The 20,038-nt window shown below is 43.6% G+C and overlaps 1 protein-coding gene across 1 annotated transcript in view; it reads left to right on the forward strand.

The window, feature by feature from the left end:
* Positions 1 to 7,580: 7,580 nt before the first annotated feature.
* Positions 7,581 to 20,038, forward strand: part of ASPG (asparaginase) — a 44,820-nt gene continuing 32,362 nt past the window's right edge. Inside the window, exons 1-5 of the mRNA XM_058807388.1 lie at positions 7,581 to 7,781; positions 12,619 to 12,748; positions 15,376 to 15,487; positions 18,181 to 18,306; positions 19,776 to 19,859. Coding sequence (XP_058663371.1) covers positions 7,619 to 7,781; positions 12,619 to 12,748; positions 15,376 to 15,487; positions 18,181 to 18,306; positions 19,776 to 19,859 — 615 coding nt within the window. The 5' untranslated portion in view covers positions 7,581 to 7,618. The remainder of the gene's footprint in view (positions 7,782 to 12,618; positions 12,749 to 15,375; positions 15,488 to 18,180; positions 18,307 to 19,775; positions 19,860 to 20,038) is intronic.

Here is a 20,038-nt window from a genome sequence, read left to right on the forward strand (position 1 = left end):
CCTATCATTTAGTGTCAGGAAGAATTGATGTGAGGTAGGAGAGAACTTGAAATTAGGAATTCTGCTTTTATTGCAGCTCACAGGAAGGCTCTTATTCTCTTGGATATAGCAAAGAAGCCACATTTGACAATGCACCCCTTCTGTTTCACAGAATTTGTGAGATACAAGACAGTTGAAAAATTACTTGCTAAACAAGTGAGGACATCTTAGAGCAGCAAAGCAACTTTCTGGCTCCCTGCTCACTCCCAGCTCTTAACAGCTTGGTGTGATGGCTGTCATATTGTTCTGATAATTGTTATTGTAACTTAAGCTCAGCCAGTACACTGAGTTATTTAGGTTGGTATTTTGACTGAGTTTGAACAGTGTGCAGGATTGATGAGCTAAGAAACTCATGAACCAGCATAATGAGCACCACACAGGGAAAAATAAAAAGTGTGATTAAGACAGCTATGAATAGAAGAAAAGGAACACTGCCTCGCAGTCTGTTCTTGGGTGTGATTGCCCCAGAGCAGGGAGGAAGAACATCAGCAAGGTGAGATCACTGTGCCCAAGGGCACAGCAGCCAGGTTTTTGGAGTTGATGAGTGAGGAGTGAGCTAAGCAGGCTGCAGAAGCAAGGAAACAGGCCAGAGGCTACAGCATTCTTATTGTTTTGGGGGAGTGGTGTTGAATAAAAGATAATCCCAAAATCCTCCAGGTGAGGTCAGCAGTGATGGACCAGTGATGTAGACCTCAGTGGATGGAAACTCTCCTGTGGAGAGCAGTGTCTTCTCCAGACCACCTCAGTGCAGGTTTGCTGGTGCAGCTTGGCGATCAGACTGCTAGGAAAACTCTTAAGAAGGATATTTCTGATGACCTGCTGTTCAAAATCTATAACAAGTTTCACACATCCAGACCTTCCTCTTGGGCCAGAAGTGCTGCAGGTGGACTGTTTTGACCTCATCAGTCTGCAGGTTTCTGTCCTCCACCCTCATTCCCTGCTGATGAGTTGCTGTGTGGGTCACACCACAATCTCGTATCCTCCCTGAGGCTGATCCCAGCACGTGCTTTATTAACTCAAACTCCTGGCACTTGTTGCTGTTTCCTACTTGTGTGTCAGGATGGGTTTCATAAGTTTTGTTCCATTTCCTAAAGCCTTAAACAGCATTCCAAGTTTATCTTGCCTGCAGTCTCTGTGTGGCCTGAGGCTCTTGCTGCACTTCAGTGCTCATGTACGCTGCCTTCCTCCAGTTGTGTTTTCCCTCCTGATGTCAGATCTCTTCGCTTACTTTGCCTAAGGCCATTCTCAGCCTGCCCTTGCCAGTGCCTGCAGCCTGGTGCCAGGCTGTGCTCCTGAGCACCAGCTGCAGGATCTGTTGCCAGCTCACAGCCCAGAGGTGAAGGAGAGGTAACTGAGGAAATTTCTCCTTGCTGAGTCACTTCACTGCTGCCCTTGGCTTGCCTGGTGTGGAGTGGCACGTTCTCTGTCATCTCAGTGGCATGTTTTGTTGTCATGGGTGTTTTCTCTAGAGCTACAATTCCAAGGCTGAGATGGGATCATTTTTTGGTCACATGGACACAATGCCTTCCCAGTGCCTCCCTAGCCAGCACAGCCAGCTTTGAGATGTGATTTCCCTGTTCCAGAATGGTCATTAGGGATGCACAGAGCCCAACCCTCAGTTTTCTGGCAGAACTAAAAAATGGCAAGGATTAACAATCTGAAGCCTGAAGAAAAGCAGGGGTGGCCAGCTTCTCTTGTGAAGCAGTGCATCTTTTAATTCTGCTACCACTTAATGTCCTATTAGGATTTGTCTCAGCATTTGCACTGGTGTTTCAGCGACCGAGTGTTTCTATGAGACTTCACACCTAGGTCAGAAATGGAATTCCTGTGGATTCACCACCTTTTAATACCTCCATGCCATTGCCATCTCAGTGGGCCCTTGGCTGGGCAGAAAAGTTTTGGTCCCTCCACCCCTCAAAGAAAGGGGAGTTAAACTTGTGCAGCCCAGTGTAGAAATTTTAACAGCATCTGCCTATCATTCTTGTCTCCCTTTTCACTGTAATCCATGACTCAAGGGGCTGCAGACTGAGAACTTATGACACAGCGTGGACTCTGACCTGGGTATCCTCTGTCAGCAGATCAAACCAGAAGAACTAAAAAATCCTCTAAAATCCAACAAAAACCCAAGTAGTTTTTTAGCTCATGGTGAACAATTGTGAATGCTGGATGTGCACCATGCCTCTCAAGAAACTCTGATTGTTACTATATTATTATTAACCACTAATTAGTAAACTGATTTTTTGCAACTAGATGTCTGTCTTCTAGGTAGCTGAATTCAGTAAAAAAGATTAATCTTTCCTCTCAGGTATATTAAGTGACGTGTGACTAGCAAAAAAAATTATAAATTAGTGATTTAGTTGAGTATATAAAGTAGAATGTTGCTTGGGTATTTTTTCAGTCCAAAGACCTAATATCTTGATTAGATATTAACACTGCTCTCTCCTCACCACTGAGCCAGTTGCATAGTGAGAGAAGGCTGCCAGGTTGATCAAATGTGATAAATCTGTGGTGGCTGCTCCTGACTGCCTGTTTGACCTTCATATTCTGGAAATAGCTTCCAGATCTATTTGCTCCACCACTTCCAGGGACTCAGGTGAGGCTGACCAGCCTCTAGTTTTCCATCTCCTCTTCTTCCCATTCTTGAAGTCAGAAGTGACATTGGCTTTCTTCCTCTCCTTGAGAACCTTCCTCTTCATTGCCACAGCCTTTTGAAGGTTATCAAGTGTCCTCAAACTCCATCAAATAGTTCCCTCAGCTCTTGTGAGTGCCACCCATCAGGTTCCAGGGACTTGTCAGGGTCTGGTTTATTTAAATATTCCCTAACCTGATCCTTCTCTAGTGACAGGAAGTCTTCCTTGCCCTGCATTTTACAATGACCTCAAGTGCCTGGGGTTCCTAAAGGCAAATACAACCAGTGAAGGCTGAGACCAAGGTGGCATTGTCAGCTTTCCTGTGTCCTTTGTCACCAAGTGTCCTGCCTTGGCCACACCTTTTCCCTAGTCACCCTTTGGCTGCTTACTTACCTTAGAAAACTTTCTTGTTGAACCTTCATATCCCTCTGTAAATTCAATTTCAGGTGTGCCTTGCCTTTCATAACAACACACCTGCATATTCTGACAGTACCTCTAAATTCCTCTGGGACACCTGTCTCTTCTTCCACCTCTTGAACACTTCTTATGCTTAATTCTTACTTATTCATCCATGCAGGCCTCCTACCTCTGCTTGATCTCTTCCTTGTTGGCAGGGACAGTTCTTGAGATCAGAGAAGGTGATCCTCAAAAATGGGTCAAAAATATGTGGAGGTTTCCTAAGAGATTCATTATTTTTTGATGAATGATCTAGCTAGGCAGTCACCTCAGCTGTTGTGAAACAACATAAATAAAGGCTCACCAGAGCTTCCAGAATGCCTGCAGGAAGACTCTGTGTGTTGGACTTGATTTTGAGACAGCCATGAGAGATCTCTCAATTGGTCACTCACAACAGTGTTTTCCTTTCTCAAGATCAAACAAACTCCACAAATCCTGGGTTCAGAGAAGAGGGTCTCACCTCTGGTTAGCAGGCTGCAGCTTTGCTGTAGTTTCTCCAAGACAATTCTGTTCACTCAGGCCATTGTCTGTGTGACTCTTTCACAGCCCTTGGTCTCACCCAGTTCTCACTCTGGGCATGTCAGAGTTCTGCAGCAGGAGGTGCTCACTGTAAATGAGCATGGGACACCTGACCAGAGGTCAAGCAAGGCAGAGCCTGTTGGGACTGCACTCACTGTGGCCCATCAAGTCACCATTACTCAAATTCCATCTCTGGCCTTCCTTATCCTGGTCATTCAGTTCTCTCTTTGCACTGCAAACAAAAGCTCTTGTAAAATCGATGGGCAAGCTTTTGGAATAGATGCCAACAGCAACACAACACTGCTAGGAAAGGTCAAAGCAGGACCTCCTAAAACTCCACCCAGCTAAAGGAGGACAGTCCTGTTTTCTCTGGAAATGGATCATTCACACTGACATTTCCCCACTTGCCCTCCCTGCAGAGAGCACAGCTGCCACAGTGCAAGGGGACACAGGCTCAGCAGGACTCAGCTGGGTTCATTCAAAGCACCCTAATCCCTACACACCCTCTTTGGGGAAGGAACTGTGAAATTCCCAGCTGTGTTATAGCCTTTTCCCTTTTGCTGCTCATCCTGACAATGTGATTCTCCTGGAAGAGCAGAGCAAGTGCTCTGCAGCACTGCCAAGAATCAGTTGAAGAACTGGGGGTGACATTCCCCTCATCTTTTGGCAACGTCTGTGCCCAGGGGGTTTCAGTTGGCACAGCTCACAGACACAGGGTCTAGGTCACTGACACTTTGAAAAGAAGGAAAGACAGAGGCTGAAGCTCCAAAGGAGTTAGGCACTCCAAGCATCACCTGCCTTGGAAGAGTCTCCCTCTCCTGAGATCCCCAGCAATTTCATTTCTGTTGGCCAGCTCCTCTTCCAGCCTCAGCCAGGATGCTTTATGGGCGGCCCTTAATGATGAAGGCCCTAAGCAGAGCCTTGAAGCTCTGCTACATGGTCAGTCCCTGCCCAATCCTGACCTTCCTTCCCCCTTCTTTAAAACACCAGCTCAGGAACAAAGTGATACTTTCTTGCAGCTTGCTTTGTTTTTCATCATCCTCCTGGTCTCCAGCACTGCTCTGTATTCAAACATTATCTTCTGCCACCGTCTACCCACAGCACAACCAAAACCCATTCCAGCTCCCAGATGCCCTCCCAGGTAGATGATATTCCCTCCCATCTTGATGTATGTGCATGACTTATCTTGCTTAAAGCAGAATTATTCTACCTGTGGCAGGCAGGGGAAGAGGGAACAGGTTTTCTTCTGGCTTGCTCCTTTCCTTTCTTGCTGCTGTTTCACCTGGTCTAGAAATTGACACTGAATTCTCTAAGGGAGGCCTGAGCTCATTCAGCAGATATGGAGAGTCCATTGCCTTCAAGAACACCAGTTAATACATCAGAAAGGTCATGCTGACAGGCTGCAGGGCTGCTGTCCAGCTCTTGGAGACTCTACCAGGCTGTGAGGGCAGAAACTCTTTCCAACAAGTGCCATCAATGTTCCTTCTCATGTGTGGGATGCTGTGAGGTACAGAAGGTTAAATACCCCCTTCCTCTGTTAAATGCCACTTTGCTCTTCTGCTTCCAAAACTCCCTGCTTTAAATTGCTGCAAGCCCAGAACTCCTGTGCATTAAATCATCCAAGGCCATAATTTTTCTTTGCTTGCAAGGAAATCACTTTTTGGATGTAGCTTTGCCAGTTATGTTTTCAGAGGTACTTTTTGTTCCTTCCAAGCTTATTTTGTGAGATGCACAGCCTGGGTCTGTTGTTGAGCTGTTAGAAATGCTGCAATCAGTTCTTCCCTGGAAATTAATTCTGAGCTTGAGTTCTCTGCCCTCATGCAATCTGCTGCCTGTTGCATCATTCCAGGGAAGTGCATGTGTGTTGCAGCTCTCTGAGCATCTCCACGGTGTTTCTTTTTCTATTTTCAACATCTCTTACTCAGTTGTTATTCTCATGAATTCTCTTACTGGTTTTTCTGGAAGCGGTGCCACTTGGTCTTTTGTCCTTCACCCTTCTGTTTGTGCAATGAGTAATTTCTGCACATCATTGTGTAATTTATTTGGGATCACTTCTCTAATCCAAGGATGTCATTCAGAATCTGTATTCTAACATACAAAGTGATTATCAGGTGTATGCAGTTAATAGCATACAGTTTTTATTTTTTTGAATGAAAAAATATTTTTATTGAAAAAAATAAATCAACACTGTGCAATGTTAAAAAAACAAAAGGAAAATAACTTTTTTTTTTTTTTGCCAGAAATGTTTTCAAAAGCTGATTATTCTGTGAAAGAAAGTGTTAAATTTCTGAACAACTCTAGTAATCCTACTCAAATGGAACTTCAGTTCTGTTCTTTCTGGAGGGAGTCCCGCAGAACCTAAAATGACCTTTCTGTAGAGTTTAAAACTCTTCATCACATTCTTTTCATGTGATCTTGATTACTTTTTTTACTCTGAGTAGCACAGGGAAAAGAGTACAGTGAATGAAGATGCTTTGAGATCTGTGCCAGAAATGTATGAAGGAAGTGGAATGTGCTTCTTTGATACGTAACAGGAATTAGATGTAATTTCTCATTCTTTTGAATAAAGTGTTTCCCTGCAGCAGATCCACAATGTTTGTTTGTTTACTTAGAATATTTCGTTGTGGATGTGTCAATACACACAGTGTACTCCAGCAGCTGGAGTTACTACACTGTTTCTTTCTGTCTTCAGACACTGCTGGGTTTTGTTCAATAGCCTACTGTATAAATAAAAAATGTAAGTAGCAGCTGTGCAAAAAGGATTTGGAGGTCCTATGGACAAGTCATATATGAGGCAGCAAAGGGTCCTTGCAGCGATGAAAGCGAAGGCTGAGCTGCATGAGCAGGACAATTAGAGCCAGCAGACAACAGGGGAATGATTACTGCCCTCCACTCTGCACTTGTGGGACCACATCTGGAATTCTGTGCCCCGTTTTGGCCACTCAGACCAAGAGAGAGATTGACAACGTGAGGGGAGCACATAAAATTTATTCCTGTTGGACTCACAGGAATTGGAAGTAGAAAAAATTGCTTGGACTGTCCCAGAATCCCTATTTTTACCTTCATTTCATTTAGGAGGTGCAGTGCAGGGTACAAAGAAAGTTCATATGACCAGGAGCCAAAGCAACTGTACCATGTTCCTACAGGAAGTACGTTCTTCCTTTGACGTACTGGGTAACTCAGGCACTTCAGTGACACGTTTAGCTTCAAGGTACTTGAGCAGCAGCGACGTCTCAGCTCAGGCAGCTTCCCAGCAGCTACTGCCCCCAGGAACTGGCTCGTTGCGTTTTAACCAGTTGCTTTGCTGATTATGCTTTACAGTTATAACAACAGTAATAACAAATCTTATAACAGCAATAGCAAATCTTATGACAACAGATTTATCAGATTTCCTCGAAAACAACTTCAGCCTCCTCACAGCCGATTTCCTACCCGATCCTCAAAGGAATCCATCTGGATGGAAGCTGAGGGTGCAGATTAGAACGCTGGAATGGAGGGGCAGGGGTGCTGCTGCTGCCTCGCTGCCTGGTGTGGGAGACTCTGGGTGGGCAGGAGTCGCCACTGAGGCCAGGTAAGCAGGAGTTCCCACCTTCTTCCCCATGAAGGAAAAAGAGGAAATGAGGAAAAAGAGGACGACGCAGGTGCTCTCGCCGAGCTGACCCTGAGCCCTGTGTCCCCTCTCTCCTCCCTGGGCCCAGAACGCGCGGCTGCTCTTGGCTTCTCCTTCAAGCATGAAGGGCTTTGCCGTCCGCCCGGGCCGGCGCTGCCGGCAGCGCAAAGTGCAGGGGGCGGTGCCGGGGCTGCTCCTCACGGCCGCGGCCCCTCACGGGCGCTCCCCGCGCTCGGGCGGGCCGGCACGGCGGCTCTGCCCGCCCCCGGGGCAGCGGGAAGGAGCGGCCCCGCCCCTGCCCTCCCGCCCCTTAAAACTCCCCGTTGTCCGGGCGGCCGGGAGGTAGCGGATCCTGCGACGCGGAATGGAGGGGGTAGCGGGACAGCCGCGCTCCCTGCGCAGAGCCCTGGCCGGGCCCCGACCCCAGGAGCTCCGCGGCTGCTCCCCGGACCCCACCCCCAAGGCCGAGGCGCGGGTGCTGGTCATCAACACGGGCGGCACCATCGGCATGGTGCAGGACGTCAAGGGTGAGGGCCGTGGGGATGCGGCCGGGGCTGGCCGTGCGGAGCCGGGCTGGCTGTAGGGACGCGGCCGGGGCTGGCCGTGGGGAGCGGGTCTGGCTGTGGGGGATGCGACCGCGGGGACCCGGCGCGGTTTGCGGTGCAGCATCGCTGCTGTGAGCGGCTCCCTGTAATCCCCGGCTCCCATCCGCTGGATCACCCGGTCGCTCAGCTGATGGGCATCCTTGTGAGCGTCACAGCGAGCGGCAGCGGCTTTTGGCAGAGGACAACGTGTTTCCTGCAGCGTGAGTCCTTTCTGCCCTACCTTGCGCACTGAAAATGAAACCGACTTCGTCGTGCTAGTCATGCAGGCTGTTTTTAGCCCTAAATGAGCCACTGTCACCGGCCGCCCAGAGAGCGTGTGCTTGGCATTCCTGCTGGGAAGAGCGTGGGCCGCTGGAGCTGGCGGCCGTGACGAGGATTTTCCAGTGGTGACCTGGCAGGCGCAGCGGATGCGAGTGTGGCAGCTGCCAGGTGTCAGGATGGGCGAGATCGGATGCAGTGCCAGTCCTGGGACAGGTTTCTGCTGCTCTCCCACCAGCTCTGGGCTTCTTTCATGAAATCACTGAAGAGTTCTGCCTTGGCTTACCTCACTGAGGGAGGAGGAGACTTGATAGATATGCCAAATTTGATATGCCTAACTAGATATGCCAAACTCTCTCCCTGCAACTGGAAAATGTTTACATCCAAAGCTGAACACTGAGATGTGTCAGTATAACACCTGCATTTTATCTGAAGGCTTCTTAGGTACCTACAGGTATATGCTGTGTGTTTTTATGTGCCCCTAAATGTCATCAGGTAGGTGCCCAAACTCAGCTGACACCTGCACAGGCCCCCAGTCCAGCAGCTGGTTGGGGTGGCACCTGAGCATCCCTCAATCATCACTCTGTAGACACAGATCCCAAGGGATAAGAGAAACATCAACCCATTAGTGTGTCTGGGGAAAAGATGGATTTCAGTCAGGTCTGACTTGCTGTAGGGCTATGTGCTTGCCAGCGCTGGATTAAAGGGAAACAAGGTAACATAAGGAGTGGGAGTGAGAGGGAAACAGTCCAATTTTGGTGAATACTTGTTTAATCTCTTTCCTCCTTTACTTGGAAGGCAGTGGAGCATCCCAGGGTTTCCACAGCTTGTGTCTGTCTAGATTCAAAAGCACAGGTACTTGTGATCCCTACTACAGAGTTTTGTGCCCCTGCCTGAAATGCTGTCTCTGCTTCTTGTTGTAGGATTAAAACACTTGGGGCTTCACCTTGGAGCTTCCTAGACTTGATTTTTTTCAAATAAATGTCCTTTTTTCTCAGGAGAGGGCAATTGGCTGATCCTTATTATTGTAGTAAAGATGCTATAAGGTGTTCTTTGTTTTTTATGGCTGTCATCTTTGTTTTTAATCTGTCAAAGTTGTAAAAAAAAAGTCCATATTTCAAAGCCATGTGCTGACTTGCTTTCTCAGTTTGCATTGTTTATACTGAAACCATTTCCTACTTTTATTGCCTCAGCTTTCTAAATTCCTCTTTTAAGTGAATAAATTATAATCACGTGTCTTGTTCTTTTATGAATGAACTTTATAACCTCTTCTCATCTTGTTTTTTCTCCTTTTGCTTAATAAGTGTCAATCATTACAGCATGTGCAAACAATCCAACAGTTGTGATCCAATGATGCTGACTTGCTGCATCCTGTGGGGGGGTTCTGACCTGCTTTTCATACCCAAATCTAGCTGCAGAGCAGCCAGAGTACCTCTTTCAGAATATTTGGCAGTCTTCAGTGTTCAGAGAGAAGCTGCTGAAAGGGCATGGGAAAGGCAGCATGCTTCAAGGGAAGATACAATAGATGCTCATTTCTTTTATTTATCAGTGGATGGAAAGTGCCTGTTTACAACCCTTCCTAGAACTACAAGTGTTTTACTTCAAGCATAGTGAAGTAGTTCAACTCCAGCACATCTTGGAAATTCCTGTTGGAATTTCTGCACACCTACATTACCTGTCCAGGAGTCATTTTCAGAGGAGGAATAGTCTGTTTCAGTTTATGTGACTTGGATGACAACCAGACTCAGGTGCAGACTCTCTCAGTATTCATGTTTTTGCTCTCAAGCCACTTCAGTGCCTTTTTAAAGCTTCTTACTCCTACTTATTTCCTCCTACATTAGTTTCTTTTGGCTTATCAGTAGCTCATTTCAGGAAGAGAACCTTACTGCACTCCAGAGTGAGGTTACTGTGATAGTGATCTTTCCATCCAGTTTGTGCTGGTGCCTTCAGGAAGATCTTTTCCTTGGGCACGTGACCTAGGTCTCTTTCCTAGCTTTTACCTGTAATGAGGAAAAAAACCCCCAAAAAATCCAAGTAGAACTAAGATAAACACCCTTAGAAAGATTACCTATCTTGGAGTAGTCTACTTAGGTAGCTTAGTTATTGATGTGTCTTTTTTAGACATTCTAGATTGCCAAAGGACTGGCTGCTGTAGTCCAAACCTTTTCCTGTTTGAAATCTTTGTACCTCACTTGTGAAAGCTCCAAGTAACAACTGCTGTAATTAATATTTTTAATATTTTTGCTCCCTGTTCTCTGCAGCAGCACAGGTTGCAGGATATCTTGTTTGGCAGGTAGCTATAACTGTGTTATCTATAGCACCAGAGTGAAAAGCAGAGTCCTGGACTGTAGGTGAGACAAAACCCTGATTGTGCTCCTTGGCCACAGGTGCCTGTTTGCCCTTCTGCCTTTGTCCACCTGCTCTGTGATGCCAGGGCTGGCCAGCTGGCAAGGGACAGGACAGAAGGTGGTGAGAGCTATTTGGACAAGTCACACAGCCTGCCTCTTCTCTGCAGGGGTGAAGTTGCTTCAAATACTTTGTCAACAAGCTTGGCTCACAAAAGCTGTTTTCCATGTGTAGTAAAGTAGAAGTGTTCTTAAAACCATTGCACTTGAGTTCCCCTGTGTTTGCTTCTTGAAGCTGTAATAAAGCAGAAATCATTGCTAGATGTGGATGCATGTGAGGGGCTGTCTGGGTTGTAAGTGGGTCATCTTGGGTACATCTGCAGAATGCCTTAATTTTTTTTTTTTTTTTACATTCAGTGCAAGCAACTACAGAAAAATCCTGACAGATTTGTGATTAAGAGATGAGGAACTGCTGTTTATAGGGAAGGGATTAAAGAACATTAGCTTACATCAGCTCTCCAGTTCCTGTGGCAAATACAAAAAATAAACAGTCTAATCCACTGTCAATATTCAGAGCAAGATGAACACTGGACAAAGAGAAGAATAATCAGAAAACACCCAGGAAACACTTGAAACTGGGCTGCATTTCTGAGCCAAAATGACTCAATGCCCAGGCACAGCAGAAGTGGCCATTTGTGACTAAGCTAGGAACATCCTTAATAGGAAAAGCAGGGATTACAGCTGAATGAATGAAACATCCAAGGCTTGAAAGTGTTTTAAGTATAATTTGTAAAGCAAAGTATTCTGGCAGTAATCCAACGAAATCCAGTCAAATGCTGTTGCTGTCCTGTGAGGAAGTTGGCTATGAAGAGGCCCCCTTCTTAATTTAAGGCAAGCCAGGAGGGAGATCAGGGAGTTCTTAAGGATTTTTCCATCAGCTTGGAAAGTAAATGGAAAAAGCTAGAAATACTATTGAAAATATTCTCTGGGTTTGGGTATTTGAAATAAACCATGCTGTTTGAGGGTGAACCAAAAATAATTAGAGGTGCTAACTTGGATGAGAATCATGTTTAAATAATCAGAACCAGGTAATAGGAGAGAATTCCCTGGCCTCAGATTAGAAATAACTAGAACTATCAGAAGTAGAATAATGAGGTTTAATGGTTTGCTTGCCATATAAACAGGTGATGTAAAACACTGAGATTAAACTGAACTTGACAGCAAAATCTTGAAGTCCAGAAGGAAGTACCTCTGTTGGATGTTCCTTGTAAGGAAACCGTCTCAAGAAGTCAGACTGCAGAAAACCAGAGTGGCTTCTGATTCTGGATGCCAGGACTGTCACTGTCATTCCTGAAACAGGGTATTGGGAGAGGAGTTGCAGGTTGGGTTCACAGGTGAACTCAGTTCTGTGATGCTGAGGACTCTAACATCACAACATTAGTGCCTTACTAGCTAACAGAGAACAACTTGCAGATTCCCTTTGAAATACCTGCTTGCAACCAGGACACCTGCAGGTCCACCAAACACTAAGCAGTTCTTAGGTTAGTTTAAACAGCAGCTGTTTTAGGGTCCCTGCCACAGATAGACCCCATCATAGGCAGGGAGAGGGAGAGCAGAGTTTGAGATGCATCCATGCTTTCAGTGTTTTCTGTTCTGAGGTTTAGGCACCTTTTTACCTTTTGCCAGTTCAGATGTTCAGTCCTGAACCTGCTAGTGGGAAGTACCTAGTGTATATCACAACTGGGTGCTTTTTAAGGCTTTTACTACTATTACTAAGTAGTAATAGCTATGGCAGATGTGAAAGAGAATGGTAGCTTTCTGCTACAGTTGCAAATTGGCTTCCTGTCCCTGCTTCTGAGAGGTATTTGCAGACAAGCAACAATGAAAAATAGGCAAAAGCACAAATGTTTGATGTAGAGATTTGAAACATTATTTCTTTTAAATAAAGGATTTATCTGTTTCAAGTCAAGAGAAGAATAGCTGCATGAATATTTATTAGTTATGTTCATTTTTCACAGTTTAAACTGGCAATAGACTGTTTAATTTGGAAAGATGGGCAAACTGCTGTGTCACTTGTCTTCTTCCCTCCTTAGTGTGCCACTCGCTTCCTTCCATCCCTGCTCCTTTATTCACTTCCTTCATTCCCTGTTTTGAAGGGCTTGCTCCTGAGGCCAATAAATTAGTCAGCAGTTTGAAAACGATGCCGATGCTGCACGACGAGGCGTACGCGCGGGAAACGAAGCTGAACAACGGCCATGGGCTCCCCGAGAACACCCTGGTGCTCCCGTAAGTACTGAGGGGGCAGCAAGTGTCTGCTTCTCTTGCAGGTAATTGCATCTCTAGGCATTTGGCATGAAGGATCTGTAATGAGATTAGCAAAAATGCCTCTATTAGTTTAAAAGAAAAAAGTCCACCATGTTTGATCTGATGGAAAATATGTGTTTGGATATATTTGCAATGAAGTTCCTTAGAACTGCTTGAGAAATAAATTAGGGAACTAGTAACCATTCTGGGCAGTCTAATCCTGGAACATATGTTTTTGGGTATATTTGCAGTGAAGTTCTTTAGAACTGCTTGAGAAGTAACTTACATTAGGCAACAAGTAACCATTCTGGGCAGTCTATCAGTCTATTCCTGGATTTTTTTTAATATTAATTTGCTGCTGTGCAAACACACAAGTATTCTACATAAACTATGAAAACTATATACAGCTCCATGTGAATCATCTTCAGCATATGTCTGAAAAAGTAGCATGTAATTAATGCATCTGTGAATAGTCCTCATGCTTTAGTTCTGCAAGCCTTCTGTTTTTAAAAGCCCTAAAAGCTGATTGTTTTTCCCAAATTTATGCAACATTATGATAATAAGCAATGGGCTTATAATTAATCTGCACTGCTTCTTAACTGTTGGGCAGTGGTTAATGAGCTTATAGGTTTTATTTAGAGGGCAGTGTGATAATATGAAATATTCCCTAACTGTGATGAATTACCGTACCCCTGTAAACATGCTAACTTTGCACAAACAATGATTTTACACAGCTGTTCAAAAATAAATGGGGCCATAGCTCGTTTTCTATATGAGTAAAAATGGATACTCATTAATCTTTATGGAGAAAACCAGGATATTCAAAGAAAATTAAAGGTTTATTAATTTTTTTCTACTTTGTATTGAGGTCTCTATAAAACTTTTAAAAGTAACCCCTTAAAAGGCAGATAGCAGGAAAAGGAGTAAAGGAAAAAACTAATGGGCACCTGGGTGCAGTAGTATTTATATGAACATACAGTTTGTGTTAAATATGATGCTTACCCTAAGAAAAATTGAGCTCTATTATGAAATGGTGCTTGAATAACTTTGAAATACTTAAGGGATTAGAAACATAACAAAACTAGACTAATATACCTGTGTGAGTCCTGCATATACTTCTCTTGGCACATCTTTCCCTGAAAACCAGAAAAGCTTAAAACAATCATTCACATAAAAAACCTGAGGTTTAAAAACTAAACTTGTCTTGTTTTTCTGGCACTGCTGAGTGTTGTTTCTGGAGGTTAGTTGTGGCAGTTTGCCATCTTGTCTTTTGTGCTAGCCAAGTGATATTTTAACTAGGTGGTTGGGAAATATTGTGACTTCCTGAGGGGAGAAAATTTTGTGAACTTTGTATATTGGTGTGTAACGTCAATGGAAGAGGAATGACATGATCTCTTTTTAGAGAGAGGCATCAGAAGCTGAAGCCAGGGCTGGTTTCTGGTATCAGGATGTCATGTTTTATTCAAACAGCACATTCTCAGGAGAGCTTTCTTGTCCCAGATTTTCAGCTGACTTCCACAGCTACTCTTAGCATGTGTAAATGTGATATCCAGCAAGGCAGTTTTTCATGTGAAGTCTGACTTCATAGGTACAGGATGTCAGTTTAAACACATTGTTTAAATGCTCTCTCTGCTGTATGCAGCAGGTTTAGAGGCTTCATAGGGGGAATGAGTCTACAGATTTTATTAGAAGTCTCAGGTGACTTGAAAAAGGGAAATACTACACCCAACTTCAAAAAGGATAGAAAAGAAGATCATGGGACCCACTGATCTGTCAGCCTCCCCTCTGGGAGGGGAAGGGAAAGTCACAAAACAGATCTTTCTAGAAGCTCTGCTAAGGAACATGGAGGACAGGAAGGTGATTTCAGCTAGCACAGCTTACTGGGACTTCCTGTGAAACTTTTGATGTTGTCCCCAACAACATCCTTCTCTAAATGGTAGAGAGATGGGTTTGATGGGTGGATTGTTCAGTGGATGAGGAATTGATTGGATGATTACAGGCAGAAGGTGGTGCTCAATGGCTCAGAGTCATGATGGACATCAGAGACAAGTGGTATTTCTCAGGGGTCTGTACTGGCACCAGTGTTATTAAATATCTCCATTAATGACAGGGGCTGTTGACACACCTGAGGACTGGGATTCCATCCAGAGGGACCTGGGCAAGCTCAGGAACTGGGCCCATGTGAATCCCATGAGGTTTAACCAGACCAAGTGCTGGTGCTGCACCTGGGTCAGGGCAGCCCTGGTGTCCATCCAGGCTGGGATGAACAGGTGGAGAGCAGCCCTGCCCAGAGGGACTCAGGGGTGCTGGTGGATGAGAGGCTGCACATGCCCAGCAATGTGCACTCACAGCCCAGAAACCACCCATGTCTGCCTCCCAAGTTATATTTATTATTACATTAAATTTAAGTATTTATGCTTTAAACTATATCAAGCCATGAGCTTCTAAACTTGGAATTTAATTTCCAGATTTAGGACATTTTTCACCTAGATTTAGGGGAGGAAAAGTGTAAAAACTACTGATTTAAAGAAAAAATCAGAAGTGATGAGTTGATATTAGTGCTAAGTTTTTGTTTTTCCGATTCTCTTTCTTCTTCTCTTTCTTCACAGTCTCTCCAAGCAAAACAAGAGAATTTTTTACACAATCCTTGAGCTCTCACCACTGCTTGATTCTTCCAACATGACACCAGATGACTGGGCCAAAATTGCAAAGAAACTTGAGGTACAGTGATGTGGGATAAGAATTAATTTTTCACTTAGACAAAACCAGCAGTATATCTAGTATACTTAGGAAGATAAAACAATTCAGTAGCACTATACATATGTATTTGTTTCTTCAAGTGTAAAGTACCTTAATTAGTGACTTGCAAAGTAAGAAGTACTGTGCTTGCAAAGTTTGCAGAATTTTTATTTCATTTGAAAATGTTGTAAATTCATTAAAGTTACATAATTCTTCCAAGGATGAGCCATGCCATAATTCCATACAATAAAATAAATTTGCAGCTGTGATTGGGTAAGGTGTGGAATATGTAGGTTGATGTGTCCTAAAACATTGACTGAAATTCACTGTCCAAAAATGTTGAATAAAATCCTTAGGTGTGGGCAACTTAGCTGAAGGTTGCTTAGTTAGTTACACATCATTTGAGTGTTCAAATAGCTTAATAGTTGGCTATTGACATAGAAAATAATTTGATATCTTTATGCATTTCTTACTCTGGTTCTTACTCTGGGCACACATGGACTGGACTAGCTTTAGCTTTACAACCAGTAGAAAAAATTGCTGCCATGGTTGGGTTTCCCACAGAGGAAATGTGTAAAGCCCTAGATATTTCTGCATAAATAGATAAACTCATTACATCCTTCTCTAGAATTAAAAAAAAAAAAAATAAAAAAAAAAATCAGCATTTCTGTGCTCCTGCCCCTTGTCTGAACTTAGCTGTGTGCTTTTAAAAAAAGCAAAACTGCAAAACACTTCAAATGCTTCCCACCAGGAATTCATACATAGCTGACAGAAATAAATAACTGTGGGGCTAGGAAGATACTGCTCTCCCACTCTGTGATAATGAGCTTTATAGTGTAAATTCCCTTCTTCCACCAAGCTGTAGCAATGCATTGAACAGTTCAATAATGCAGGAAATGCTGCTGAAGGTTCAGCATCCTGGAACCACCAAACTTGGGATGTTGCTTGTCCTATCAAGTGCATCTTGCCCAGGAAAACAAGAGTTGGAGCTGGTGTGTACATGGAAAGTCTCTAGGGATGCAGCTGGGAAAAGCCCAGGGCTAAGAGAAGGCAGCAATTCCATGCTGATCAGGAGAGAATTTACCTTTTTCCCTTACTGGCATATTAGTTTTTATTACAAAAAAAAGTGGTTTGTTTTCCTTGTACATAGGTTCTTTGTATGCCCAGTTTGTGTAATCCAAATGAAAATTGCTGAGAAGGCAAAAACAAGGAACCCTTTTCAGCTCTCCAGGTTGTGTACAGACACTGCCACTTTGTGTTCATCTTGGACACTTGCCTGCCACAGCTCTAACATGATGATGATTTTCCAGACTAAAGCATTCCAAGATGTTTCTGTGGGATATCTCCTTAACTGACAACCTGATCTTTTCCATTATGAACCTTAAACCAAACTATGTTCTTTTACATCTAATAAGGTTCATAAGACTGAAACTACTTGATTTAGAGAGAACAGGTGGCTATTTCTTGGCCATTCTTGAAGCCTCCTTACCTTGTTGCTGCCTTGGTGAATGGCTCAGCATGGTTTTTGCATCACATTGTAGTTTGGCCTGCAGAAAGACCTTGCAACACTGGCAGTTGTTTTGGCTCAGTTGTTAGAGATAAACAGAAACCCCCTGAAACTTCCACTAGGTAGCAACAGGTAGACAGACATGAGTATCAGTGAAGAAATAGCAAAAGGACAAGTAGGAACCCACAAATTAGTTTGAGATGACCTTATTATCAGGAGGTGCCAAGTGTGTGTGCCTAGTGTAACATGAGGAGTGCAATTAAAAAGAAATCTTGTTTAAACTTCTTTTTTCCTCCCCATGCACATCGTATATCTGCTTAGAGTTCTGTGCAATCCCTTCCATGTTACCAAGTTACATCAGAGACATCAGTGTCTTTCCCTGCAGTGTTTGCTATGTCCATCATTCTTAAAGTAACTGAACCAATTCCTTTTTCTTCCAAAGCCAGCAGATAACTATTGTCAGAGGATGAGCTGTGTCATTCATGGCTTTGCATTAAAAAAAAACCCCACCTCTTGTGTGGAATTGTATGTAGATTAAAATTTTTATAAAATTGATTTTGATGGTGCATGTGCCTGATAGCGTAAGGGCATTCTCAAAAACCAGCATGTGAATGTCCATTAATGAACAAGAAGCCTCTCCCCCAGGTTCTGCTGTGGAAAGGATGGTTTTCCATCAGAAGAGGGCACTCTGACACTGGTAGTTTGCCTGTCTGCCATGGATTAAACGGATTGGTTTTTCCCCTACATGATGATAGCCTGGTTTGCCTAATCTGTTCCTGTAAATGGTGTAATCCCTAAAGTAAAAGAGGCAACAAGACATCAGACTATACGCCTCATTTGCATATGTTAACATTCCTGTTTAAAGCCATTGCTAAGCTTTTCTTAATTAGGAGTCTTCTGGTTTAAAAAGGCTGCATTAATATGTATACACAGAAGAATCTCTTTGACTGCTCCATAATCAGAATTACTGACTCTAGTGCCCAGTGTCCGATTAACCCTTAATTGTATTTAAACTGGAAACAAGGTAAGTTTAGGAGGAGTTGTGTGTGCAGTACCCTATAAGGCATTGTGCTGTTGCCTGAATCAATGAAAGTCATGCCCTGTGTACCTCAGCTGCTGGTGCCAGGGCATTTCTTTAAGAGTGTGAAAATTGTCTCTCCACCTGCAGGAGCACTATGAGAAGTACGACGGCTTTGTGATCCTGCACGGCACTGATACCATGGCGTACACAGCTTCAGCCCTGTCCTTCATGTGTGAGAACCTGGGCAAAACTATTGTTCTGACAGGATCTCAGGTAATGGAATTAATTTGAACTTGAAGCAGGAATCTTCATTTTTGGTTTTTATATGCAGAACTTGGCTGTATCCTGATTATCACTGTACAGCTTAGCAGTTCAGGCCAGGCCCCTGGCCAGGGAGGATGGTCACAATGCTGACAGAAATGAGTGAGAAATGATTGTTCACCAGCTGAGGATCTGCCCCATAATTTTATCAATAATGACTTCACAACTCTGTACCAAATCAGACCAGGAGTTCATTATGGCTGGAGCCAGATGCTTCAGAGAAAAACATAAGAGCCTGTCATTGGCCATTGTGTATTAATCGGTTTATATGAGAAGCATTTTTCCAGCCTCAGGTGGCCACTGATTGTCGGCTGTCTTCTTTTCTTTAAAAGCCCTGAAGCTTAGTATTTTTCACTTAATCAGTTGTTATCTCAACTTACATTACTCATTGTTGCATTCTTTATAATTTAAAAAAATAAACTTAAATCATTAGATGCATTTTTGATCATTTCTGTTCCACAAGGCATCTAATATGGTCTGTTTCCTTTTCTCTAAAGGCTACATTTATTAATTTTCATTCTCTTAGCTGGAGATCAGCCCTTTGAATATTGTCTGAGGGGGAGGGGTTGTCTTACTAGAATAGCTTGCTTGAGTGTAAAATACTGCTCTAATCACAAAGGAAAGATGAAACATCACATTGTAAAATTCCCCTCCCCAATCTCATAACTTCCCTTTCACATGTGGTCTATTTGAAGTCAAAATACAAAAGTCTAGGAAGGAGTAGGCTCCCACTTGCTGTCTTGACGTGGAGCAGCCTAGTCTGATACATCAGTCTTTGATACATTGCTTTCTTTTTGGTTTTATTGCTTGGAGATCTGTCTGACATATGATCCAGCAAGGGAGCATGTGATTTTCTTTAATAATTGCTGAAAGAAGCACTCTCTTTTAATAAAGAGGCAGTCTGAAAAGGCATGGAAATCATCACTCAGCAGACTAAATTTCTGTTTTTAATCTTGCCCTTTTCTGTCAGTAATAACCTGCTGGCTCAGTTTTGCTATGCTATGAGGAAAGATGGTGCAAGAGAGCTGTTGTGAAGCCCATAGTGACATGGGCTGTATGTTCTGGGGGTGTTGCTTTTTCTCTCTATCATCACTTCTCCTATGCTCAGTCACTTTTAACTATGCCTACTTGCTAGTTTTTATATTTTTTTTTGAACCAGTGTTAATATTCTTAATCACATTAGAAAAATCTCTGTATTACTTTTTAAGCACTTAAATTACAAAATTCTGTTAAGCAGAGAGAGAAGTCTCGCCATCTGCTGCAGTCTAAAATAGTTTGGACGAAGAAGGAAAACTTTTTTTGTCATAAATCATTGTTACATAAATTATTCATGTATTTGTATTGCATAAGTTGGACTCATTTTTTCTGCTGTGTAGGCTTTACATAAGGGCCAGGGTGTAATTCCAGTCTGTGCTCTTCAGGTGCCCATTTATGAGCTGCAGAATGACGGCCGAGACAACCTGCTGGGGGCACTGCTGATGGCTGGGCAGTTCGTGATTCCTGAGGTCTGTTTGCTGGCAAGACCATCTCAGAAGCTGCATTTCTCCCTCTAGGGCACAAACACTCACTAAATATCTGGTAGGCAGTAAGGAATTGTACTTAATCAGGAAGATGAATGGATTTCAACTGAGGTAACAGTGCTTGCATGGCAAAGCACGTGCTGTTCTCACATTGGTCATATTCT

Source organism: Ammospiza caudacuta, chromosome 6 (assembly GCF_027887145.1).
Source record: "Ammospiza caudacuta isolate bAmmCau1 chromosome 6, bAmmCau1.pri, whole genome shotgun sequence".
Taxonomy (NCBI): domain Eukaryota; kingdom Metazoa; phylum Chordata; class Aves; order Passeriformes; family Passerellidae; genus Ammospiza; species Ammospiza caudacuta.